This window comes from Cervus canadensis, chromosome 15 (genome assembly GCF_019320065.1).
Source record: "Cervus canadensis isolate Bull #8, Minnesota chromosome 15, ASM1932006v1, whole genome shotgun sequence".
Taxonomy (NCBI): domain Eukaryota; kingdom Metazoa; phylum Chordata; class Mammalia; order Artiodactyla; family Cervidae; genus Cervus; species Cervus canadensis.
The window spans coordinates 49,581,273-49,608,584 of NC_057400.1; the positions used below are offsets into that span (position 1 = coordinate 49,581,273).

The window sequence follows — 27,312 nt, forward strand, 5'->3', positions numbered from 1 at the left end:
GATGGTAAAGAATCTGCCTGCAATGCAGGAGACCCTGGTTTGATCACTGGGTTGGGAAGATCCTCTGGAGAAAGGAATGGCAACCCACTCCAGCATTCTTGGCTGGAGAATTCTATGGTCAGACGAGTCTGGCGGGCTACAGTTCATGGAGTTGCAAAGAGTTGGACACGACTGAGTGACTAACACACACTCACACTCTTTCATTATAAGAGTTAACATTTACATACCACATCCTAAGTACTTTCACGGTCATTTGATTAGTTGCTAAGTCATGTCTGATGCTTCACACCCTGTAGACTGCAGTGTGCCAGGCTTCCCTGTCCTTCACCATTTCCCGGAGTTTGCTCAAACTCATGTTCATTGAGTCGGTGATGCTATCCAACCATCTCATCTTTGGTCTTCCCCTTTTCCTCCTGCCCTCAATCTTTCCCAGCATCAGGGTCTTTTCCAATCAGTTGGCTCTTCACATCAGGCAGCTAAAGTATTGGAGCTTCAGTTTCAGCATCAGTCATAATTTTGCTTTATCTTTCCAGTAACCTTATGTTAGTTGAGAAAGTACTGATATTTTCTTTTACGAGTCAGAAAATTAAGGATCTGAGAAGCTCAGTTAAGTTACATGATAGATAAGTGACACAGGAGAATGTTAATCCTGAAAAAGATCTCATATACTTTTCTTCTCTACTAAACTGTTTACCGAATGTTGAGATAGTAAATCTTTCATTTTTCTCCCATTTTAGGTCCGACATTCTAATTGTGCAAAAGAATCATCTGATGCCCTTGATTTAAATGCAGATTCTAGCATCCCACATAATTCAATTGAGATGGCCTGACTTGTGGAATTAAACTAAAATCACTCAAATGAGAACAGAGGCCATTTATTCAGATCATGCTATAGCCAGAGAGTCAGAACATCATTTATCTTTGATAGAAACTCAAAGGCAGGTAGGGAAGGGAACAAGCTTTGTAAAAGAGGAAGAAGAAGCAGGTCTCCAGTATGCTTTACTGGAGGTTGTTGGCCTGGTAAATAAAGCTCCAGACCAACTACAGAATCAAGGAATATTTTATGCGATTGGTATGGGGAACAAACTGGCTTTCTCTGGTTGGTCCTGAGTTGGAAGTAGGGGTAAAAATCAGTAAGTTGGCTGTCAGTGACCACTTCCTGGATCAGAAAGATCCCCTGGAGAAGGAAATGGCAACCCACTCCAGTATTCTGATCTAATTGCTGGTCTAATTGTTCTAGTCTAATTGCTGCAGAAGTTGTGGTTTGGCTTCTTGGGCTTTTTGTGTTGTTCAAAGTACTGTGTCATATACAGTCTGGTCATTGTCTGTTTGTATATTGTCTCTCAGACCATATTCTGAGAAACACACTGGGCCTCTGGTGTTCCTTTCATCCTGGTCTCCTTCCTCCCTTAAGCTGGCTACACTGTTGTTATTGTTCAATTGCTAAGTCATGTCCAACTCTTTGCTACCCCATGGACTGCAGCAGCCAGGCTTCTCTGTCCTTCACCATCTCCCAGAGTTTGTTCAAGCTCGTGTCCATTGAGTCGGTGATGCTCTCTAGCCATCTCATCCTCTGTCATCCCCTTTTCCTCCTGTCTTCAATCTTTTCCAGCATCAAAGTCTTTTTCCAATGAGTTGGCTGCTTGCATCAGGTGGCTGGAGCTTCAGCTTCAGCATCAGTCCTTCCAATGAACATTCAGGACTGATCTCCTTTAGGACTGACTGATTTGATCTCTTCGAAGTACAAGGGACTCTTAAGAGTCTTCTCCAGCACCACAGTTCAAAGGCATCAATTCTTCTGCGCTCAACCTTCTTTATGGCCCAATTCTCACATCTGGACGTGACTACTGGAAAAACCATAGCTTTGACTAGATGGACCTTTGTTGGCAAAGTGATGTCTCTGCTTTTTAACACGCTGTCTACGTTTGTTATAGCTTTTCTTCCAAGGAGCAACTGTCTTAATTTCATGGCTGCAGTCACTGTCCACAGTGATTAAGGAGCCCAAGAAAATGGTCTGTCACTGTTTCCATTGTTTCTCCATCTATTTGCCTTGAAGCAACGGGCTACATTGTAAACTCCATGAAAGTTATGGACCATCTTTCACTACATCATTACCGGTGCCTATGCCTGAGCAGGCACCCAATACAGTCCTGCAAATGACTGAATAAATGAAAATATTTGATATTAGGTTTTGTTGGAACAAGAAAATGAACTTTCTGGTGTAGCATATAGACACCTTTACATGATTGGACTGGCTGCCACCAGAAGAAAGACTGGAGGCTGCTCCTTCCAGCTACTCTATTCTAAATACTGTAACCTGAATCCTTGGCCCTGGCTGCTTTCAGTTTTTCTCAAAGCTCCAAGTTAACCCACACTGCATAAATTAGTCCCCGGGGCTCCAGAGTGCTCTCCTAAGGGTGGGATGGAGTTCATGGGAAAGTAGCTCCTACTTCTGGCATTTTGAAGGTAAACCTCAACCCCAGACCTTCAGCTTTGGTGCATTCTCTCCAACATCCACCCCCAATTCCACTCCACAATTAGGTCCTGGGCTGCGGAGAGCTACTGAAGGAGGGAGAAAGGAGGTCCCCAATCCCTATATCTGGTTCTAACTCAGGACTTAGAGAGTTTGTCTAGAGAGAAAACTCTCGGGAGTGTCTGTGTGTGGGGGGTGGGGCTAGGGAGACAGGTCTAAGGAAAGAGGGAAAAGCTAGTGGCCCCGGCGGTCTCCTCGGAGAAGCCTTCCCACCTGCTGCAGGGGGAGCCTCCGGTAGGAGTGCAGCCGCGCGCCCGCGCGCCCACCCCGCCCCTGCCCGCAGCGCGGCCCCGCCACCCGTGAGTTCCCGCGAGTGGCCCCGCGCCCCAGCCGCGTGGGGGGCTGTTCGGTTGGAGGCGGGGAGCAGCCGGGGCACCAAAATAGGAGCCGCTTGTGGGCTGGAGCTGCACTAGCAGGCAGCCTCCGCCGCGCCTCTTCCAAAGATGGTCAGAGGGTCCGGAGGCGCCCCCGCCCCCGCTCGCCGCTAGCCCGCAGGTCCGCACCGCGTCCCGGAGCCACTGCCGGAGGTAGGTGCGGAACGGACCCGCCGCCCGAGGCCAGCCGGCGGGGAGCGAGCGGGGCCGGACGCGGGGAGCGAGGCCACGCCGCCTTCCGAGCCCGCCTGCGGCAGAGGCGCGGAGACAATGGCCGCGCGGGCGGCGGGCCGGGCCGAGCGCGGGGCCGTCCGCGACGCCCTCCCCACACCTGCGCCGCGTCCCGGGACAGAGGGACGCGGCACCCGGCCCAGTGGACGGCACGCGGCGCCCTCGAAGCGAGTCCCCGCGCCGACCCCCGGGCGGGGCGGTCCCCGGGCGGGAACGCCGGCTCCGGGCCCAGGCGCGCGGCGCGCGGAAACCCCTGCGGCAGTCCGCGGAGGTGGCGCGGGGATAGAGGGGCCGCCGTCCGGCCGCTTTCCTTTCTGTCCTTCCTTGAGTAGAAAGGCACAGGGTTTCCCTTTCCCCAGATTTCTTCTAATCAGTTGTATTTCTATGATCCCTTTCCTGGCATCTCGATGCGACTTGAAAGGAAGACGGAGCTCGGGAAAAAGGTTGAATTGGGGCCGAGCCGAGACGGCCAAGGTCCAGCCTCGAGTGAGGTGACCCCTTGGACGCTTGGATTGTCAAATGTGAGGTCCCTCTAGGACCGCTAGCTCAGGGCAGATTGAAGAGATTGGGTGAATGGGGTAGCAAATCAACATCTTCTTGAGAGGACCACTGAATAATCCGGGGGCCTAATATCAGACTACGAGCTATCCTGAAATTAAATTGACCATCATATAAATTATGAAATAGTCTTCTACGTTTTGCATTTGTGACTTAGACTGCTAAACTTAGTCTATCTAGTTTTGTCTATTCGATGTTAATCAATCATTGTAATGACAGGAATATTGGGCACTGATTATCTGGGATAATATGCAAAATTGAAAACACGTTTGTTTCATGTTTATTGCAGCCATGGCTCTAAAAGGACAAGAAGATTATATTTACCTTTTCAAGGATACCACGCATCCAGTGGATTTTCTGGATGCATTCAGAACATTTTACTTGGATGGATTATTTACTGATATTACCCTTCAGTGTCCTTCAGGCATAATCTTCCGTTGTCACCGAGCTGTTTTAGCTGCTTGCAGCAATTATTTTAAGGCAATGTTCACGGCTGACATGAAAGAAAAATTTAAAAATAAAATAAAGATCTCTGGCATCCACCATGATATCTTGGAAGGCCTTGTAAATTACGCGTACACTTCCCAAATTGAGATAACTAAAAGAAATGTTCAAAGCCTGCTTGAAGCAGCCGATCTGCTACAGTTCCTTTCAGTGAAGAAAGCATGTGAGCAGTTTTTGGTAAGGCACTTGGATATTGATAATTGTATTGGAATGCACTCCTTTGCAGAATTTCACGTGTGTCCAGAACTAGAGAAGGAATCTCGAAGAATTCTGTGCTCAAGGTTTAAGGAAGTATGGCAACAAGAAGAATTTCTGGAAATCAGCCTTGAAAAGTTTCTCTTTATCTTGTCCAGAAAGAATCTCAGTGTTTGGAAAGAAGAAGCTGTCATAGAGCCAGTTATTAAGTGGACTGCTCATGATGTAGAAAATCGAATTGAATGCCTATATAATCTGTTAAGCTATATCAACATAGATGTAGATCCAGTGTATTTAAAAACAGCTTTAGGCCTTCAAAGAAGCTGCCTATTAACTGAAAATAAGATCCGATCTCTAATATACAATGCTTTGAATCCCATGCATAAAGAGATTTCTCAGCGATCCACAGCCACAATGTATATCATTGGAGGCTATTACTGGCACCCTTTATCAGAGGTACACATATGGGATCCTTTGACAAATGTTTGGATACAAGGGGCAGAAATACCAGATTACACTAGGGAGAGCTATGGTGTTACGTGTTTGGGACCCAATATTTATGTAACCGGGGGTTACAGAACTGATAACATTGAAGCTCTTGACACAGTGTGGATCTATAACAGTGAAGGGGATGAATGGACAGAAGGTTTGCCAATGCTCAATGCCAGGTATTACCACTGTGCAGTCACCTTGGGTGGCTGTGTCTATGCTTTAGGTGGTTACAGAAAGGGGGCTCCAGCAGAAGAGGCTGAGTTCTATGATCCATTGAAAGAGAAGTGGATTCCTATTGCAAACATGATTAAAGGTAAGTGCAGACTGTATTTATTCTGTATTTTTTAGGTGTTTGAGATTAGACAAATGTTATCTCACAGATAACATTATAAAAAATTTATCACTTTGGAATGCTACCTTGGAGCTATAATTGGATTATACAAGTCAAATAATGCTTTCTAGAATGTTCTAAGTAAAAATATAATATAGCAGTCCTCAACTTGACTGAGAGTTATTTGGTCAGAATATGCTACCCAGGCTGGAAAAGAAATGTTATTTATATAAGAAAACAGTCTAATTCATTCTGCCTACTCTAGAGACTGTTTTGAATCTACATCTTGCTTTCAGTCAAGAATTTATATTTAAATCAAAGGCTAAATGAAGAGAAAAAACTGGGTAGTTTTATTCATGTTTAATTTTTTTTTTTCTTGCTCTTGAAATCCAAGCTTTTTGAATCTTGCTTTTAAATATTCATTTTTTTTCCTCATCATCTGATCATCTGTCTTTTAAAAGGTCTTTCGTTAAAACCTTGAAAGGTTTGGTCCCTGTAGGGTGTAACAAATTACATTCTTTCAAAAACTAGAGGACACATAGCCTCTGCTCTTTGTGATTCCAGTCATATCTTAGAGGGTAAAGGAGAGGGGCAGATCCCCAGTCTCCTGCACACAGCCCACACAGCCATGCACACAATTGGATCTCAGTATTTGTCTGATAGACACTGTATTTTCTACTGTGTTTGGTACTAGATTAGCCTTGTTGTTGTTCCCTCCTACTGGAAGAAACGTTAAGCTGTTATCTCATTTATTTCATTACATATATTCATTGGTGCTGGGGAGTTGCACACAAAGGGGTAGGCTGTTACCAAATTTGAGTCATTTTATCCCAGATGTTTCTTCCCAGGCCTTTCTGTTTCTTTTTTAATGCTAGCGAGGGTGTGGGAATCTGACCTGGTCTGGGAATCTGACCCGGTGTGATCCTTGGATGAGAACAGGAAGCCTGAGACGCAAAATGGTCTTGTGACCAGGCACACTGCTTCTGAGGCCAAGCTGCCTGGGTCTAAATCTTGACCTCTCACTTACTGGCTGGTGAGCTTAGGCAAATGGTTTAATCTCCCTGTGCCCCAGTTTTGCCATCTGTACAATGGGGGTGACAAGATTACACAGTTTAGGGTTTGAGAGGATTAATTGAATTTATGCATGTGAATCACTTAGAACAGAGACAGGCATAGAGTAAGCACTCAGTAAGTGTTAGGCATTATGGTCATGAACACCTTAAAATGTTTTATTTATTTGGCTGTGCTGGATCTTAGTTGTGGCACATGGAATCTTCAGCCTTTATTGCAGCATTGGGATCTAGTTCCCTGACCAAGGATTGAACCTGTGTCCCTGCACTGGGAACGCAGAGTCTTAACCACTGGACCACTAGGGAAGTCCTGGTGATGACCATCCTTAGAGAAGAACGTGTCAGCTTTGATAGGGCAGAAATATCTTTCATATTCAGTTACAGCCTCTCTCCTGCATGCCCAAAGTTTCCGCAGCAGTTGGCAGGATGGGAGAAGTGGCTTCAAGCGCAGTGCTGTTGCTGCGCTGGTTTTCACTCTGCCCGAGCTTGACTCCCCCATTTACTAATTCCCCTCCCTAGAGTGGCTCTAACTATCCTAACTCCTTTCCTATGAAAGAAACAAAGAAAGTTCAAATATTTTAGCAGCTGTTGTAAACCTGGCTATATTTCTGCCTTGCTTCTTAATGGTAAGATCACAGTTTCAGTGGTTTTGTAGTTTAGAGTATATTTCTTTGAGGGTTGAAATGTATTACTTTATGAAATGTTGTTAAATCATATTTGAAACAATGTTTCTGGAAAGAAAAATGCAGCAAGGGTGTCTACACTGTAAAGAAAGCCACAAGTATTCTCACCTTAGCCTTGAGTGGAATGGAAGACTCTCTTATGCTGAAGTCCTCCTCTACCTCCTAGCTGGGTCTGAAATTCCAGAGTTTTATATTTTTTAACTTAAATTTTGATTCTTCATTATATCTGACCATCCCAGGGAAGGATAACACTTTTGTCAGTTATGTGCACTTTTTGCAAGAGCTGGTTCTGATGGGTGGACTCATGTTGAACTTTAAGTTTCCCATTTTGTCTCTAGAAAGAATAACACTATGTTCCCCAGTTTGTTTTATTTGGTAGTCATGAAATGAACTAGCAGCTTTCCCCGGTAATGAGCACCAAAATTGGGCAGAGTCAAATTTCAGATTCATTTCCTTTTTTGGTTTAGGGATGTACAGAGAAGAAATAAATACTTGACTGTTTAGGACTTCCCTGGCGGTCCAGTGGTTACGACTCCAAGTTTCCAGTGCATGGGAAGTGGGTTCAGTACCTGCTGGGGGAACTGAGATCCCATGTGGGACTTGGTACAGCCAAAAAGGTACATTAAAAACAAATAAAAAAAAAAACAACAAAAAACAAAACAAAACAAAAAAAAAGCAAACAAAAAAAAAAACCAAATACTTGGCTGTTTAGAAAATCCTAACTTTTTTCTCTTTCATCATAACTGCACTGCTTACAAACTCACTTTTGTTTTGGAGTAGAAATATACAGGAAGATCGAACTGCACCTTGCACAGAATGGGCTAAGTAAAATGTTGCTTAAAAGACTAACCTGATGTTTTCAGCTAAAATGAGCTTCCTCATCTTTCTTCCTTGGAGAAGGAAATGGCAACCCATTCCAGTACTCTTGCCTGGAAAATCCCATGGACGGAGGAGCCTGGTAGGCTACAGTCTATGGGGTCACAGAGTCGGACATGACTGAGCACTTTCTTTTCACTTTTTTCTTCCTTATATCTTCTTCCCCTGATGAATCCATTTCTTCTTTATTTTTCTGTGGCATCGGTGTTTCCCAGTTTTCTGCGCTCAGGACCTCAGAATGAGTCTTGTCTTAGATGCAGTCAGTCTTTGAGGCCCATCTGTTCTTCTGTGTCTCTTACCTCGGTATCCTTCCCCCATACTCAAGGCCCAGTCTAAGTCAGACCCTTGGTACTTTGCACCTGGGCCAATACCTCTCTTTTTCTGACTCTTGCCCTTCTATTTCTATAGTCCCTCCCTTCCTCTGTTTAAAATGTCCTACTGAATTAATTGCATGTTTCTTAGTTGGGCATGAGGCTTCAATTTGCCATGTGGCTTCAATTTACCACGTCAGCTTTAATTCCCACACGACAGCCCCAGGAGTGCCACCTGCCTGCTCAAGTGCTGGGAATCAATCGGGCTACCTGACATTGTCCAATGAGTCTTTGTGTTCCCCTTTCCCTCCGCTTCGGATGGCTTTCTCTTACCTCTACCTGCCAAAGGCTACCTACCAAGGCCCAGGTCAAACTGTGCCGTGATTTCCCCAGACAAAGCAATGTCTCCTTGCTCTGAAAACTCACAGGAGTTCTCTACCCTGCATTCTAATTATTTGTATTAATGTCTCACCACCCCCCCCCCTTTAAAAAAAAACTGAGGGAGCCTTAAAAAAAATTTTTTTTCTATCCTTCATAACTCCTAGGACAATGCCTTGTGTCTAATGTCCATATTAACAAAAGCAATAATAAACTTAGTCCAGTATTCATTGCAAAACCAAAAGATCAACCTGAAGATGTGATTTTAATTTAACACACAGGCGTGGGGAATGCTACTGCTTGTGTCTTACATGAAGTTATCTACGTCATTGGCGGCCACTGCGGATACAGAGGCAGCTGCACCTATGACAAGGTCCAGAGCTACAATTCAGATATCAATGAATGGAGCCTCATCACCTCCAGTCCACATCCAGGTAACAAATTACTGTCTCAAATAGTACATGTTGCGATGAGCTTATCAGCATAAAAGATGGCTAAAAATATGCTGGAAGTAGACAGTACTAAATTTATAGTAGACTATACTTGGGTATAATTAAAAGGCCCAAAATAGTCACATGTTCATCTGACAACAATCACAATTAACTTATTCCAATTTGAAGACATCTACAGATACTTTCCCTGATGTCTCTCTCTTTTTTTTTAACGTACCATTAAGTAGTAAAAGTTTATTATAAACACCTGTTCAATATGATTCTCTTCATAAATACATGGGCACATGTAATACATATTGGAAAAACTATCAGAACAGCCTATACAAAAGTCTTCACAGTTGTTCTTTCTACCTGGCACAATTCAGGTCATCTTTTTTTTTTTCATTTATTTTTATTAGTTGGAGGCTAATTACTTTCCAATATTGTAGTGGTTTTTGTCATACATTGACATGAATCAGCCATGGATTTACATGTATTCCCCATCCCGATCCCCCCTCCCACCTCCCTCTCTACCCGATCCCTCTGGGTCTTCCCAGTGCACCAGGCCCGAGCACTTGTCTCATGCATCCAACCTGGGCTGGTAATCTGTTTCACCCTAGATAATATACATGTTTCGATGCTGTTCTCTTGAAACATCCCACCCTCGCCTTCTCCCACAGAGTCCAAAAGTCTGTTCTGTACATCTGTGTCTCTTTTTCTGTTTTGCATATAGGGTTATCATTACCATCTTTCTAAGTTCCATATATATGTGTTAGTATACTGTAATGGTCTTTATCTTTCTGTCCCTGATGTCTTTACATGACAAATATTTTAAGCCTGTGTGGTTAAAAGTATTAGTTCTTTTTAAATTTTTTTACAAAGATTCTTTTCTTCTGTTCCCTATTCCTTAGTTGTATGCTTTTTTTCATTTACTACATGTGTTACAGAAAACAGAATTTTTTTTTTTTTTTAGAAAACAGAATTTTTATGGACAGGTAAAAACACTAGTCTGTCAAATAGTTGGGAAGGATGTCTGTTAATTCCTTTTAGGAAAAGATTTTTTTTTTTTTAAAGAAGCATGTTCTTCTGAGTTTCAATAGGTATGAAGCACTTACTCCTGTGATGTGCAGAGCTCTTTGCTGGCCTTTCAGTCATCACAGGATCTTGTCTGCCCACAAAGAATGGCCTGCCTTCTGTGATGTCCTTTGTTCTTTGGCTTGTCTCTTTGGGTAAGGCTCAGGGGAAAGCATAGACTTGTTACAGTTATGCCATCTGGTTAAGATTTTTTCATTAGGAAAGTTTCATGTCACCATATCCCTCTACTACTTGGAATCATTTTCCATATGGCATCAGGCTGCTATGTCAGTCACTGGAGTGCATAATCAAAATTCACAAGCTTGAACCATCTGAGAATAATAGTAATAGCTAACCTTCTTGAGCACTTTCCATAGGTCAAATACTGCCTAAGCACTTGGCATGAAATATTACCTTAAATTCTAACTACAATCCTGTGAGTTGGTATGTTTGGTGAGTTTAGCCCTGTTTTACATATTTGAAAATGGAGGCTTAGAAAGGGTAAGTAGCTTTGCCAAGGTCACAGTTTGGAAGTGGTGGGTCAGGATTCAAAGTCAGGAAGTTTGAGTGCATTAACCTGTGGCATAACCAGTAAGCAGTCTGCTTCTCTGGAAGGGCGCAAGCTCTCCTACTTTTAACCAATGCAGCTAGCCTGACCACGCATCATATGCATGCATCATCTCACAGTTCAGGGCGAGCACACCTGATCTGGTGCTGTGTCTCCATGTACAATAGGACTTTCACAACAAAGAGACTTCAGCCATACGCTGTCCTGGCTCTTGAAGACATCATAGAGGTAGTCATCCATCTCCTAGTAGTTCAGATATATTATCCTAGAATCCCCACAACTTGCTGTTACAACTAATGAAATTACAGTAGAGAATAACAATAACAGTCCTACTGACTACAGGCAGGCCTTGTTTTTTGTGCTTTGTAGATACTGCATTTTGTACTCACTGAAGGTTTGTGGCAACCCTGCCTTGAGAATTCTGTCAGTGCCATTTTTCCAACAGCCTTTGCTCACTGTCCTGTCACATTTTGGTAATTCTCGCAATGTTTTCAAACTTTTTCATAATTATTATATCTGTTATGGTGATCTTTGATCGGCAGTCTTTGATATTCTATTCTAATCGAATTGGCATTTTTTAGCAATAAAATATTAAAAAATTAACATACATTTATTGTTTTTCTAGATATAAAACATTATGCTATTGCACACTTAATAGACTACAGTATAGTGTAACCATACATTTTTGTGCCCTGGGAAACCGAAAAATTTGTGTGGACCCTTTATTGTGATGCTCACTTTATTACCATGTTCTGACCAAACTTCACTTTCTTCAAGGTATGCCTGTAATAGCTAAGATTAGACGCTTTACCCTCTGAGCCACCACGGAAGCCCAAGTATGTGCCAGGCACTAACTTTTCCAGTACTTTCACATGTATTAATCCAGTGAAAGTGTTAATCACTGACTCATGTACGACTCGTTGCAAACCCATGGACTGTAGCCCATCAAGCTCCTCTGTCCATGGGATTCTCTAGGCAAGAATACTGGAGTGGGTTGCCATGCCCTCTCCAGGGGATCTTCCCAACCCAGGGCTCAAACCCAGGTCTCCTGCATTGCAGGCAGATTCTTTACCCTCTGAGCCACAGCAATCCTGTGAACTAGATACTACTACTGTTTTATAGCTCACTGAGGCACAAAAACAGTGAATAGGTTGCCCATGGTCAGCTAGCCCAGGCTGTTGTGAGTTTCAGATCCAGGCTGCCTGGCTGGAAGCCCATTCTCTGAACAACTACACTGTTACTTCATTTGATCCTCATGTTAACCTTTTAAGTTAGATATTATTCTGACTTATCTTTACAAAGAAGATCCAACATAGGAAAAGTCAGATCAACAAATCAGAGGGCAGTTGTCTACATTAGAAGCTTAATTTATATTTCATAAAGGGATTCCTTTAAAAATAAATCTTCCATAACACACTTAAACTGGATATGGCTTGTTGGCTGATGGAGAGCCACTCCAGGTGGCTTAGTAAGACTTTAGCCAAAGGATGTAAATCCACGGCAAATTGAAAAATCAGTCAGAAATGAATATTAAATTACAGTGTCAATCCCTGTGAACACAGAATTCCATATGGAGCATTTTGATTCAGGTTGAACATAAAATGAGAAATGAAGATATCATATTATCACCTATGTTGTGTATCTTCTGTTTGGCTCTCACAGTGTTCAAAATATTTTTTAACTGGCTTGTTATCAATATTTAAAATTCAGGAGATTTCAAATAGAAAATCATTATTTCTGGCCTTTAGGAAAATTGCAAGATCTGTCAACCTTGGATCGTATTCCTTCCTGGCAACAATCACTGGGGTCAGGTAGTGGCTGTTCGCTTCAGATGAGGCTTCCATTTCACCACAGTCTGTTCCACGCTCATCACATCATAGACCTTGGGGGAGTGGTGGCTGCTGTTTTTCTTACCCCTAGCCTGCTTCATTCTGCTAATCTGTTATCTCCTTGGCCCTGGGAAGTGTTTGGATCTACATCCTCTAAATTATATCAACTTATGCTTCCTATGGGGCTTCCCAGGTGGCTCAGTGGTAAAGAATCCGCCTGCCAATGTAGGAGACGCACTTCGATCCCTGGGTTGGGAAGATCTCCAGGAGAAGGAAATGGCAACCCACCCCAGTATTCTTGACTGGGAAATCTCATGAACAGAGGAGGACTATGGAGTCGCCAAAGAGTCAGACGTGACTTAGTAACTGAACAACAACAACTTGCTTCCTACACATTTTAGGAGCACCTCCTGAGGAATGTAAAATGTCAGTAATGAGTCTACCTTACATATATGTAGCTTAGACTGCAACTAAATGACTGTTGTTATTTTTAAAAGGTAACATAAATGTTATATTTTTTCTTAATGCTTTTAAGGGTGATTGCTTTGTATAGTTGAAAGACAGGGGAGTATAATTCCATCAAATTCAAGATAACATTTACTGAGACCTTACCTTGGGAAAGATACCATCCTATTGATAGTTACTACATGAGACATTAAAGATGATTAATTTTACTGCCACAGGAAGTCAGAATATAGTAGTAAATATACATACATAACAGGAACACAAGACAATCTTACAAATAGGTGCTATTGAAATTGAGGGTAGAGAGAGCGTCAGTCTGATTAAGGGGAATCTGACAATCTTAGAAGGCTTCCAGGAGTAGGTTGTTATGATTTAGGCTTTCTGGCAGAAAGTTAGCCAATGAAGGAAGGCTGATGGGAAAATTCCAGGTTTACTCCAGTTCTTGGGAGTAGAAGTATGAGTGAGATGCAAGAGGGAAGAATGAGAGACTGAATGACAAAGTTCATTTGAAAATCATGTCATGGAGGGCTTTGACTGGCCTCCATAAATTTTAAAAATAGAGAACTACCAAAGTTTCAGAGCAAAAGAATGCTGCATTGTCAGTTTTAGTTTTAAGAAAAGAGTTCCTTTGAGAGTAGACTGGGAGAAAGATGGCAGGGAGGCCTACTAAAGCTATACTATGCCAGGTGAGAAATACTGACAGCCTGAAATGGTAGGAGTAGAAAACAGGAAGGTGTGAGGAATAGTATAGGTTCACCATTGATTGAATGGTAGTGATCACTCCCTTGGGTGATTGGACATCGGAGATAAGGGCAAGACTCTCTGGCTCGTTGACTGGCAGCACTGAAGTAGCAACCAATGGGAAGGGGGAAGAGGAGGGATGACGAGCTCAGTTTTGAGTGAAATGTTAAGAACTAGTTATTGAGACAGTAAAGAATCTGCCTGCAGTGCAGGAGATCAGGGTTCAATCCCTGGGTTGGGAAGATCCCCTGGAGAAGGGAATGGCAACCTGCTCCATTACTCTTGCCTGGAGAATTCCATGGACAGAGGAGCCTGCTGGGCTAGAGTTCATGGGGTTGCAAAGAGTTGGGCACGACTGGAGAACTAACACAACTTCGAAGAGCTGTCCAGAAAGCAATGGGAAGTGTGGTTCTGCAGCTCAGGAGGAAGAATGTGGGTAAATACAGAGACTTGGGCATTGTTTGCTTAGAGATGATGGCCAGGTGTGGAGGTGAATAAGATGCCTTGGGAGGTTGGGACTAACAACACATCAATGAGCAGAATCTTGGGAAACGGCATTCGTTAAAGGATGAGCTGAGAAAGAAAGAAGAATGTGTGAAGAACCCAGGAGAAGCAGTAAGTGATAAGGAAGAAAAATATGTGGAGAGCTGTGTCCAATGGAGAGAATGTTCTCTCCTGGCTCTGCTGTTTATTTACTTGTCTAATCTTGGGGAGCAGATTAAGCTCTTGGGTCTTACTTTCCAGCAAAATGAGGAAGTTAGATTAGATAAGCTTTACAGTTCTTTTCAGTGAGAAAAAAAATCTTAAGTAGAAATTTTACAGCATTTTTTAAAAAAGTGGATATTGAATACCTGAAAATATTATGGTTGTTTCTGAATGCCTGCATGGCTTTGTTCTGATCACTCTTGTAAAACTGAATATGGACTGCCATGTTTTTATACTGAACATTTGTGTGTAAACTCTGAGCTGTTTTCATACTGGGTTTGAAATTGCTCATTCATTCATTTGTCCAACAGATATTTGCTGAGTGCTTTATTTATTTTTTTTTTTTCTGATTGTTGATTTTTTTTTTTTTTTTTTTTTTATTAGTTGGAGGCTAATTACTTCACAACATTTCAGTGGGTTTTGTCATACATTGATATGAATCAGCCATAGATTTACACGTATTCCCCATCCCGATCCCCCCTCCCACCTCCCTCTCCACCCGATTCCTCTGGGTCTTCCCAGTGCACCAGGCCCGAGCACTTGTCTCATGCATCCCACCTGGGCTGGTGATCTGTTTCACCATAGATAGTATACATGCTGTTCTTTTGAAACATCCCACCCTCACCTTCTCCCACAGAGTTCAAAAGTCTGTTCTGTATTTCTGTGTCTCTTTTTCTGTTTTGCATATAGGGTTATCGTTACCATCTTTCTAAATTCCATATATATGTGTTAGTATGCTGTAATGTTCTTTATCTTTCTGGCTTACTTCACTCTGTATAAGGGGCTCCAGTTTCATCCATCTCATTAGGACTGGTTCAAATGAATTCTTTTTGACGGCTGAGTAAAATTCCATGGTGTATATGTACCACAGCTTCCTTATCCATTCATCTGCTGATGGGCATCTAGGTTGCTTCCATGTCCTGGCTATTATAAACAGTGCTGCGATGAACATTGGGGTGCACGTGTCTCTTTCAGATCTGGTTTCCTCAGTGTGTATGCCCAGAAGTGGGATTGCTGGGTCATATGGCAGTTCTATTTCCAGTTTTTTAAGGAATCTCCACACTGTTTTCCATAGTGGCTGTACTAGTTTGCATTCCCACCAACAGTGTAAGAGGGTTCCCTTTTCTCCACAGCCTCTCCAGCATTTATTGCTTGTAGACTTTTGGATAGCAGCCATCCTGACTGGTGTGTAATGGTACCTCATTGTGGTTTTGATTTGCATTTCTCTAATAATGAGTGATGTTGAGCATCTTTTCATGTGTTTGTTAGCCATCTGTATGTCTTCTTTGGAGAAATGTAAAAATATGGAACGCTTCACGAATTTGCGTGTCATCCTTGCGCAGGGGCCATGCTAATCTTCTCTGTATCGTTCCAATTTTAGTATATGTGCTGCCGAAGCGAGCACTGCTGAGTGCTTTAGAAAGCACAGCATTAGAATGCTGTGTACAGTGCTAGGAGCTCGATAAACAAGATACAGTACCTTAGCCTCAGTGGCTTCATAGAGTGACCAATTAAAAAAAAAAGTCAGTTAACAGCTGAGGAAGTTTCCACCAACTATAACAGAACATTATGTTGCATTTGGGTAATGGGAAAAAATACCAGGAATCATTTTATTTTTATACTTTTTAAAAACTGAGATGTAGTTTATGTACAATGTAAGTTCTAGATGTACAACATAGTGATTTACAATTAAAAAATTTTTTATACTCTATAGTTATTGTAAAATATCGGCTATATTCCCTGTGTTTTACAGTACATCCTTCTAGTCTATTTATTTTATACATAATAGTTTGTACTTTCTTAATCTCCTACCCCTATCCTGCTGCTCCCCCATTCCGTTTCCCCACTGGTAACCACTAGTTTGTTCTCTAGATCTGTGAGTCTAGTTCTTTTTTGTTGTATTCACTAGTTTGTTTTATATTTTAGATTCCACATAAAAGTGATTCATGCAATATTTGTCTTTCTCTGTCTGCCTTGTTTCACTTAGCATAATATTATCCATGTGTGCTAAGTTGCTTCAGTCCTATTTGACTCTTTGAGACCCTATGGACCATAGCCCACCAAGCTCCTCTGTCCATGGGATTCTCCGGGCAAGGATACTGGTGTGAGTTGCCATACCCCCCTCCAGGGGATCTTCCCAACCCAGGGATCGAACCTGCGTCTCTTACGTCTACCTGCATTGGCAGGAGACTTCTTTACCATTAGTGCCACCTGGGAAGCCCTAATACTTTCCAAATCTATCCATTGTTGCCAATGGCAAAATTTCATTCTTTTTTATTGTGGAATAGTATTCCTTTACATATGTATATATATATATATACACACACATATATATATACACACACCATATCTTTTTTATCTGTTCATCCATTGTGTTTTTTGCTTTGTCATTTAAAAAAAATGTTTATTTGTTCATTTTTATTTAAGTTTAATTGATTTACAATATTGTGTTAGTTTCAGGCATACAGCAAAGTGAACCAGTTATATACATGTATATCTCCACTCTCTTTTAGATTCTTTCCCCACATAGACCATTTACAGAGTATTGAGTTCACCTGTTTTTATATATGGTAGTATGTATATGTTACAGAATATTAAGTTCCATATTGTTCACCTGTTTTATTTATGGTAGTATGTATATGTTAATCCCCAAACTCCTAATTATCTCCCCACCACACTGCCCACTTTTAACCATAGTGTGTTTTCTATGTCTGTGAGTTATTTCTGTTTTGTAAATAAGTTCATTTGTATCATTTTTTTAGATTCTACATGTAAGTGATATCACATGGTATTTGTCTTTGTCTACTTTCCTCACTTAATATGATTATCTCTAGACCTATGTTGCGTTATTTTATCCCTTTTTATGGCTGAGTAATATTCTATTGTATAAATATATCACATCTTTATCCATTCATGTCTTGATAGACATTAAGTTGCTTCTATGTCTTGGCTACTGTAAATAGTGCTACAGTGAACACTGGGGTGCATGTATCTTTTCAAATCATGGTTTTCTCCAAATGTATGCTTAGGAATGGGATTTCTGGAAGATATGGTAGTTCTATGATTAGCTTTTTAAGGACCCTCCATACTGTTCTCCCTGGTAGCTATACCAATTTGCATTCCCACCAACAATATAGGAAGGTTCTATTTTTTCCACATCTTTGTCAGCATTTATTGTTTGTAGATTTTTTGATGACAGCTATTCTGATCAGTGTGAGGTAATACTGCATTGTAGTTTTGATTTGCATTTCTCTAATAATTGGTGATAATGAACATCTTTTCATATGCTTTTAGCCATATGTCTTCTTTGGAGAAATGTCTGTTTAGATCTTCTGCCCATTTTTTGATTGGGTTGTTTGTTTGCTATTGAGTCACACAAGCTCTTGGTGTATTTTGGAGATTAATCTTTTGTCAGTTGCTTAATTTGCATATTCTTTCTCCCATTCTGAGGGTTGTCTTTTCATTTTGTTTATGCTTACTTTGCTGTGCAAAAGCTTTTAAGTTTAGTTAGGCCCCACTTGTTTATTTTTGTTTTTATTTTCATTACTCTAAGTGGTTGCAAAGAGTTGGACACGACTGAGCGACTGAACTGAACTCTAAGTGGTAGATTGAAAAAGACCTTGATGCAATTTATGTTAGAGTGTTCTGCTTATGTTTTAAGAGTTTTATAGTAAATAGCCTTCCACTTAAGTCTTTAATGTATTTTGAATTTATTTTTGTATATGGTGTGAGGCAGTGTTCTGCTTTCATTCTTTTCCATGTGTCTGGTGAGTTTTCCCAGCACACCACTTGTTGAAGAGACTTTTTTTTCTCCATTGTATATTCTTGCCTCCTTTGTTGTAGAATAATTGATCATAAGGATACAGGATTAACATACAGAAATATATTGCATTTCTATACACTAACAATGAAAGAGAAATTAAATAAACAATCTCATTTACCATTGCATCAAAAAATAAAATAAAATAGCTGGGAATAAACCTGCCTAAGGAGGTAAAGACCTGTGCTCAGAAAACTAAAGCACTGATGAAAGCAATTGAAGATGATGCAGACAGGTAGAAAGATATACTGTGTTCATGGATTGGAAGAATTAATATTGTTAAAATGACCACATTATCCTGAGGCAGTCTACAAATTCAGTGCAATCCCTATCAAAACACCAAGGGTATTTTTCATAAAACTAGAACAAATAATTTTAAAATTTGCATGGAAAGACAGAAAACCCTGAATAGCCAAAACACTCTTGAAAAAGGACAGAGTTGGAGGAATCAGTGACTTCAGTCTATACTACAAAACTGCTTTCATCAAAAGAGTGTGGTACGGGCACAAAAACAGACACATACATCAATGAATCAGAATAGAGAGCCCAGGAGTCACTTTATTTTGGACATTTTTGTTGCTATGGAAAGATTGAGATTTTTCTTTAACATGAGTCACAAAATGATGATTTCTTTGGGTAAGATTTGAATAATTTAAAAATAGGCTACTAAGCTCACTGTTGAATCATTTATACCAACTGATAAAATTTTTGTATCATTAATTTTCACAGTAACCATTTAACAGAATGACTCATGATTTATATAAATAATATGTCACAAGTACTCAAAAAACAATGAAATCTTATAAAAATTCTACATTTATTTAACTGAAAAGGAATAAATGGGTTTTCGGAGGTGGGAGAATTCTTGGATGTCAGAAACTGGAGAACATCAGTATGTGGACTCAAAGCAGAAATACCAATCTTCTCAGGCTTTTCCTTATGCTTTGAAGCCTAAATAGCAACAGCTTTACTGATAAGAACCTGTCTTCCCTACTTACAGGGGAAATCAAAGAATGATTGTGCATTCTTTCTTTCTAAAGAAGGCCTTATCAGTTTTTTTTCCATGAAGTATTGGGAGTACATATTTGGTCACAGAGGGTACAAGGTACAATTCATTCATTGATCCAACAAGCATTTACTGAGTCCTTACAAGGTGCCAGACATTTCAGTTCAGTTCAGTTCAGTAGCTCAGTCGTGTCCGACTCTTGCGACCCTATGAATCGCAGCACGCCAGGCCTCCCTGTCCATCACCACCTCCTGGAGTCTACCCAAACTCATGTCCATCGAGTCAGTGATGCCATCCAAACATCTCATCCTCTGTCATCATCCCCTTCTCTTCCTGCCCCCAATCCTTCCCAGCATTAGGGTCTTTTCCAATGAGTCAACTCTTCGCATGAGGTGGCCAAAGTATTGGAGTTTCAGCTTCAGCATCAGTCCTTCCAATGAACACCCATCCTCCAAATAGGATGGAGCATTGGGCAGGACACAGTTCCTGCACTGCTGGAAGGAAGAGAGACTGTAAACAGGAACCACATCAGATCGTGAGACGTGCTACAGAGAGAATTAAAGTAGGGTGATGTTGTAGAGACAGCTGACTGGTTCCTGCAGGTTGGATGACAGGAGAAGGCCCTGTGAGGAGTTGATAGTAAGATGAAAACTGAATGATGAGAAGAGGCAGCTATGCAAAGACCTGGGAAAAGAAAAGACTTCCAGACAGAAGGAATAGCTCAGCAATGGAAAGCTAAATCTTCATTTATTTGCTATAATATTCATCCCCCTGACAACTCCTGCTCTTCCTTCAGGTCTGTAGTTGATATTCCATAGAATGAACTCATAGGCTGGGAGTGATGTGAGCACTAAGACCTGGGATGTTAGAAGAATCAGGGCTGGGACTAGCATCAGGCAAGCGAGACACCTGAGGCACAAACGGAAGGAGTCACTTGGACAGGAAGCACCTCGTGGTGTTTTGTGCTCTAGGCACATCACTTGCCTCATCCTAGCCCTGGGAAGAAGGGAGAAGAAGTGAAGTTGCCAGAGATCCCAGTGCCTTAAACAGCCTGCCGGTTTGGATGTGGAGGGGGAGATAAAGTGGAAGAAATTAAAACAGCCTGGAAGGCTGAGCCCCAAGAAGTGGACTCCCAGCTCCAGGACACAGACCTCACACAGCAGCCCTCTGCCTTTGAGCACCTTCCACAGCTTCTAAAGGTCACAGACTGCAGTGCCCCCAGTAAACTGGCTTGTGTTTCTCTTAACTTCTTGTGTCCTTAACTTAACCAGCAGTATGAGAGAGGCAAGCATCTGTGGCAGCACGTACCAGTTCAGGGTTAGCTGCTAAGACCCGAAGGATCCTACAACAGTTACCTAGGACATGTTCATGGCAGAGGGACTCTGCTGCTACACCTTTTACACACAGGCGTAGAGAAAAGGCGCCTGTGCTGACAAGTTCCCAGAAGGGTAGTGGTCTGAGGATGAGTTCTTCCCAGCACCCTGAGAAGCCAGTTTAAGGATAATCTGAAAGACAGTGGCAGGAACTAGTCATCTGAAACTGATGATTGGGAGTGGATTTTAAGGGTCCGTGTTGCAGTAGTTTGTGCTGGAATCAACATGTCACAACTACTCTATTTTTGTAAGCCAAATTGTAAAGCATTATTACATCACTACCCTAAGGTATCTCTTCTGTTTGTTTACCCTAATAAAAATGTGCTTTTTTTTTCTTTTTAATAGAATATGGATTGTGTTCAGTTCCATTTGAAAATAAGCTCTATCTAGTTGGTGGACAAACTACAATCACAGAATGCTATGACCCTGAACAGAATGAATGGAGAGAGATCGCTCCCATGATGGAAAGGAGGATGGAGTGTGGTGCCGTCATCATGAATGGATGCATTTATGTCACTGGGGGCTATTCCTACTCAAAGGGGACGTATCTTCAGAGCATTGAGAAATACGATCCAGATCTTAATAAGTGGGAAATTGTGGGTAATCTTCCAAGTGCCATGAGGTCCCATGGGTGTGTTTGTGTGTATAATGTCTGATCAAGTCCAAAGAAATGACCAAGTAATCACTATTTCATGGTGTAGTAAGAAAAGAATGTAGGGTTTGGAGTCTCTTACTTGTTATTGTGGCCTGGCACATAATAGGTAAATTCTTATTCCTAACCCCCACTCTACACCTCAACCCAATGATTAATGGTCAAGAAGAACCTTCTGTATATTTACAGTTGAATAAATCAATGGAGTCAACACCTATAATCTTTGCTCATCAAAGGTGATTTGGAATGCTGGACACTTGGTAAAAGGTGAAATGCCTTTGTACTGAATTTTTTCTCCTGGTAGCAGCAACACTGGGTGTAGGTCAAAATCATTCTGTGGAATGAGATGTCTCTTATGATCCTGTAATGTATTAGTATATGTTGTTTCCACTTAGCTAGCAAGGAATTTGAAATATAAGGAGGGAATATTCTCTACCTCTACAAAATCAACACTTAAGCTTTTTTTTTCACCTTTAAAATTATTTAGAATGTACTTAAGTTTAGTGTTTTTCCTTCATAGTGTGTATTATTTATTGTTATGATTATTTACTGACAACAGAGATATACAAGATACTGTGCAGAAGATTATTACTATTCACAGAGTTTACAAACTAAAAGAATGGAAAATCTGAAAAGCTGCAGAGAAAGTAGTTGAATATTTGCTGATCCTAAGAACTATTTTTAATTTTCAGCTTTGATGTAAATTGCTAGTTTAGGTATCTAATTTAAGCATGTTAGAAAATCCTCTTTGTTCATAAGTATAGATATTTGTCTGCATATGAAATTGAACTTTGAGCTGGAAAGCATGTAGAACATTGTAATACAGTAGAAAATACATTGATGAAAAGAAATTTGAATTCATTTTCCACTAACTAGATTTTGTAAATTGTATTGAGTCACTTAACCTACTGTCAGTTAGAGCTTCCCTTCCCAGGTACACGGGTACTTTGGGTGACAGAGTGCCTAGACATAGATCCCACATCTCTTGGGGTTGCCTGAGGTGGTCTGGGTGGCTGCAGCTTCTGGGCTAGAAACATCTTTGTTCATTTTCTCCATCGTGCCTACCATATCACTTTCCAGGTCTGCCATAATTTGAGAAAAGTTTGGAAGCGTTGCTTAACTCATCTAAACTTAGTAAAATCTGTTAGATCATCTACCCACACTCGTCATTTTTTAAGAGGCAATAATTATTTTTAACCTTAAATATGTAAGTGTAAAACTACCTAACTCTTCTGACTTATTTTTAAATTTTAGAAGGAACCTGTTTAATGCATTTGTTTCAAAAGGCATTTTAAATAGATATAACCCTTTGGGAATAAATATGGTACTATATAGAAAGGACCATAATAACGGCCATATCTTTTCCTCATAAATTTTACTCCTTGATATTGTAACCTAAAGCATAACAAACAAACAGAAAGATAAATGCATGAGGTTGCTTATGTCTGCATTATTTTCAATAACAAAAAATTGGAAATAATCTAAATGTCAAAGAATAAAGTGGGTTAATAAAAAAAGTATTATACTGCCATTAAAATAATTGTTTGGAATACTGTGTAGAAATGTGGACATGTCTGTGATATGATAAGCAAAGTAAGCACAATATAAAATGATATGCACACTATCATTATGACTATAAAATCTTCATGCATGTGGAAAGTAATATGCAGAACTGAAATTCACTGTGTTAGTGTAGGGGATATGGAATGATTTTTAAATTATTTAAATAATTTTCTTTAATATTACTTTGTATTTTCAATAAAAATAAATAAATCACCGTATGTATGGTAAAGCTGCTTGAATTGGGGCCAGTTAAATTGAAGAACGATTAAGCTTCTGAATTAATGAAACAACTGAATTATAGACTATTTCATCCTGTAACTGAATTATAGACTATTTTATTGCCTTTAAGAATATCTGCATTTAATGCTGAACCAATAATTTTTTTATCAGTAGTACTTTAGAGATCTCTTTTATGAACAGATGAGAACAGTTAGACTCGTCTTCACCTCCTTTTCAGCTTATCCAGATCTTATAAAATCCTGACTCAAGCCTAGCCACTGGAAATTCTTTCCTGTTTCAGCCACAGTACAACTCCCATTGTCACATTTAAAGAATTTAACATTTATATGTGCATATTATGTCTCTTGGCTAATTTTGAGATCATGAATCCCATCTTCGTCTTCTCAGGGTCTAACATTTCATCTGTATATTCTGCATACTTTTTTTCTGAAAGATGATGGTATCAATTTTACAGAAAAGTATCTCGAGGTGCGTGAAGGATCTTGAAAAATAGTTTGTGATCTGAGATGTTTTATTTCCAGCTCCTGTTTTCTGCAAAATTTCTTTTTTTTTTTTTGCTCTTGATATATGTACCAAGAAAGGATTGAGAAAGATAAACATTCAGTTGGAATTGTTCCAAGTTCCAAATCACTGTTGTATGACTGAGAAATATTTTATTGTAATTACATGTAAGCCATTGCTTTGGAGGGGCAAACACTATTTTACAAAATAATTAAAGTTGTGTAGATGATTTTAAGTATGACTTAATTAAGAAGACTCTAAATATCAAAATTTTGAAAGTTGCTGTTTCTCACAAATCTTATTTTTAAACTGCAAGTGAAATAGGATCAAGATCAGGATACTTGCTTAAGGGCACATTAACCTTTATTTTCACATGCATGAAAAAATTTTTAAGGTCTCTTAATCTATAAGTTCCCCATCCAGCTCTTCTTTCTTTAACTCCTTGCAATTTATTTGTTGAAGAAGCTAGATGATTTATTCTGGTTTTCCAGGGTTGAGATTGTACTGCTTGTGTTCCTATTGTGTAGTTTAGCATGTTCCTCTGTCCTCCATGTTTCCTATAACTTTGTAGTTAGATCTAGAAGCTTAATCAGATTCAGATTTCATTTTTCTTTTCTTTTTTTTTTTTGGTTAAAACTGCTTCACAGGTGGTGGTGTGTTCCTTCATCAAAAGACATAATTGTCTCTTTCAGATGTTAGCAGCCATAGATGCTCAATACCCAATCCTTAATTCATTAGGGGTTGCAAAATGGTGATTTCCAGTGCTCTCTCTCTTCTTGGTATATTTCTTGAAATACTTTATAAAGAGAAACCTTCCTTCACTTACTAGTTGTTTACCTGGAGGTATAGTTTGTATGGGAAAGGTAGAAGAAATGGCTTGATTCCTAACTTTATGTACCAGTTTGCAAAATGAATAGTTGTTACCATCCTTCAAAGGTGATTTATTAGATTTGTTGTTTTTTAAATCATTATGAACTCATAGATTTAAATGTACTTAGCATCTTTCAGTCCATTGCAGTTACTCTTATTGATGCTCCGTTTATCATCATGAGCCAGTGAAAGGCTCTGCAGATTGCTTTTGGCACAGTTCCTTTTGGCACAGCCCCAGTAGTTTTTGATGGTTCCTTTGCTATCTGGTGTGACAAGATTCTCCTGGCTCATCTTGGAACATTTCCTACCTCAAACCTGTAATCATCCATTTCTCCAAGCAGCCCTGATTTCTTGCAGTGAAAACTGGTATTGCAAAATCATAGTCTGGATGCTACGGATGCTTATTGCTACTAGATTGTCCCATGTTTCTAGGCCTAAAATTAAAATACATAATAATAAAAATACTAAATACAGGAGAGAGATAATTACAGTTAAAAATTTCTAAGGTTCCAGCATCGTCAGGAAGTGGTAAAAGCTCCACAGGATATTTACCTAGTTTTTTCTAGCCCAATATCTGTAGCCCTTTTTCTCACAGAAAGTATCCTGGTTCTCAAAGTCACCTGGCATAACAGAATTAAAAAATCAGTTTATAATTCATTTTATTCCACTTCTTTCTCTCTCTCTCTCTCTCTCACACACACGCATACACACACGCACACACATCATTCTCACAATAATAGTACCAACAAGCAGTTTGGGTATAAATTTTCAATAATTTTGGACCTCTTCAAAATTCCAAATAGAAAGTAAATGGGTAGGTGAGGTTGAAACTGACTGACTACCACCGAGTCTTTACATCAGACAGAAGAAAAGAATGGTAAATAATCCCAGTCAGGAACTCTAAACATACATTAAAAGTAAAGTTTTAGAGCACTTTGTTCTTCATAATTTTTAAAAGTTTCTGAAATACAGTCTTTATTAGAGCTTCTTTCTGCTTTTATATCCTTTAATTTCTAGCAAAAGTCATTTATTTTTGGAAGCTCAGCCAAGAGCTTATAAGACTTTTCGGAAAACATTTCCCACTCGGCCTAACGGCAGGTCCAGTGCACACAGTTCAGTCGCTCAGCTGTGTCCGACTCTGATCGCATGGACTGCAGCATGCCAGGCTTCCCTGTCCATTACTAACTCCCAGAGCTTACTCAGTCTCATGTCCATTAAGTTAGTGATGTCATCCAACCATCTCATCCTCTGTCGTCCCCTTCTCCTCCTGCCTTCAATCTTGCTCAGCATCAGAGTCTTTTCCAGTGAGTCAGTTCTTTGCAACAGGTGGCCAAAGTATTGAAGCTTCAGCTTCAGCATCAGTCCTTCCAATGAATATTCAGGATTGATTTCCTTTAGGATTGACTAGTTGGATCTCCTTGCAGTCCAAGGGACTCTCAAGAGTCTTCTCCAACACCACAAAGGACACATACAATTATTTTCCAGTGTGATTAAGTAGGAATGGAAACCCAAAGTTACTGGTTTAACAATGTATCTGTTTTTTTCTTTTTTTTAAATCTTTGCTTTTAAAAGAAGTTAGGAAGGCAACATGATAGAGTCCATAACCTTGGTCTCTTAAACAAGAAGGAAGTTCTCTTAGAAGGTTTGGGGCTGAAATTGCCCACTGTTTAGAAGCCCTATTGTGTCCAGGAATTTCCTCAGCTCCACCAAAATCACAGCACACACGTAGTTCACAGAATTGCTAGAAAGTTTAAATAAAAATTGTGCCCAATATAAATTATCATTATTCTCTTGGTTGGACACAACTTCAGTCTTCCAGTGCGTTTTGTGGCTTTGTATTTCATATTTGTGTTTTTCATCAGTGCACCTGTAATGTTTTAAAAAGTAGTTCTAACTGGGCATCTTTCCATAATGACATCCGCCTTCTGTGAACCTACTTTTTAAAAAATGTATTATTTTTGAACCTGTGTTTTTACTCCATAAGTTATAAATACAGATGTTCCTGGCCATTGCAGTGGATGAGCTGAAGCTTTGAAATCTTTTTCAATGAGGAAGCTCAAAGTTTTATGAGAAAACAACTGCCAGAAAGTAAAAAAAAAAAAAAAAAAATCTCTGGAAGCAGCATAGCATCCTGTCTCATAAATCTAAGATCTGAAACTCTCATCAGGCTCCTTCCCTTTCCATTCCCCTTCCCTTTCTGTAAAACCCAAACGTTTAGAAGAACTGGAGTGAAGCAAAGGGAGAGCCACCCATTCAGTTCTGTGTCATACTAGTCTCAACCTGTAGAGCGGCTTTAGTTCTGGTCTGATTCTATTTGAGAAGTGCCTTGCCTTGTACTCACCAGGTTTTGCTGATGAGCAAATAAATCCCTGCTGACAACAGAAAGACCCTGATCATGTCGCTCCTCTGTGCAAACCCCTGTGATGACTCTCCGTTTTATTTGGAGATAAAGTCTATGTCCTTCCAATAGTACGCATGTGTGCTGTTGTAGGTGGACACAAAGATGGAGAGTCATATGCTCAGGTAGAAGCTTAGAGTCTTGTTATAGACAGAAAGAAGGGGGTAACAGATACGGGAACCATTAACAGTCTCTGCCAGATACTAAAATGCTATAAAGCTATTATAAGCTACTATAATTAAAATCTGGTGTGCTATATTTCAAGATAAAGAAGCAAGGTTAAAACCTCAGGTACTGAAACGTGAGTAGAAAACCAGATAATTGGAAAACTTTTATATTACATTTTCATAAGTGTCCGGGCCTGCATTGGTGCTCACCTGGAAGGAGTTTTGTTGTTCAGTCTCTCAGTCGTGTCCAACTCTGCAACGCCATGGACTGCAGCACACCAGGATTCCCAGTCCTTCACCATCTCCCGGAGTTTGCTCAAACCCATGTCCATTGAGTCGGTGATGCCATCCAACCATCTCATCCTCTGTTGTC

At 40.3% G+C, this 27,312-nt stretch overlaps 1 protein-coding gene and 1 non-coding gene across 2 annotated transcripts; one reads left to right on the forward strand and one right to left on the reverse strand.

The window, feature by feature from the left end:
- Positions 1-2,660: 2,660 nt before the first annotated feature.
- On the forward strand, positions 2,661-22,981 carry LOC122453840 (kelch-like protein 23). The gene is made up of 4 exons (XM_043488103.1): positions 2,661-3,060; positions 3,986-5,200; positions 8,818-8,970; positions 20,894-22,981. The coding sequence occupies exons 2-4, from the start codon at positions 3,988-3,990 to the stop codon at positions 21,202-21,204; spliced, it is 1,677 nt and encodes a 558-aa protein (XP_043344038.1). The 5' UTR covers positions 2,661-3,060; positions 3,986-3,987; the 3' UTR covers positions 21,205-22,981.
- On the reverse strand, positions 15,648-15,754 carry LOC122454110. Its single transcript, XR_006273320.1, has one exon. It is a non-coding gene; the product is annotated as a U6 spliceosomal RNA (small nuclear RNA).
- Positions 22,982-27,312: the final 4,331 nt, after the last annotated feature.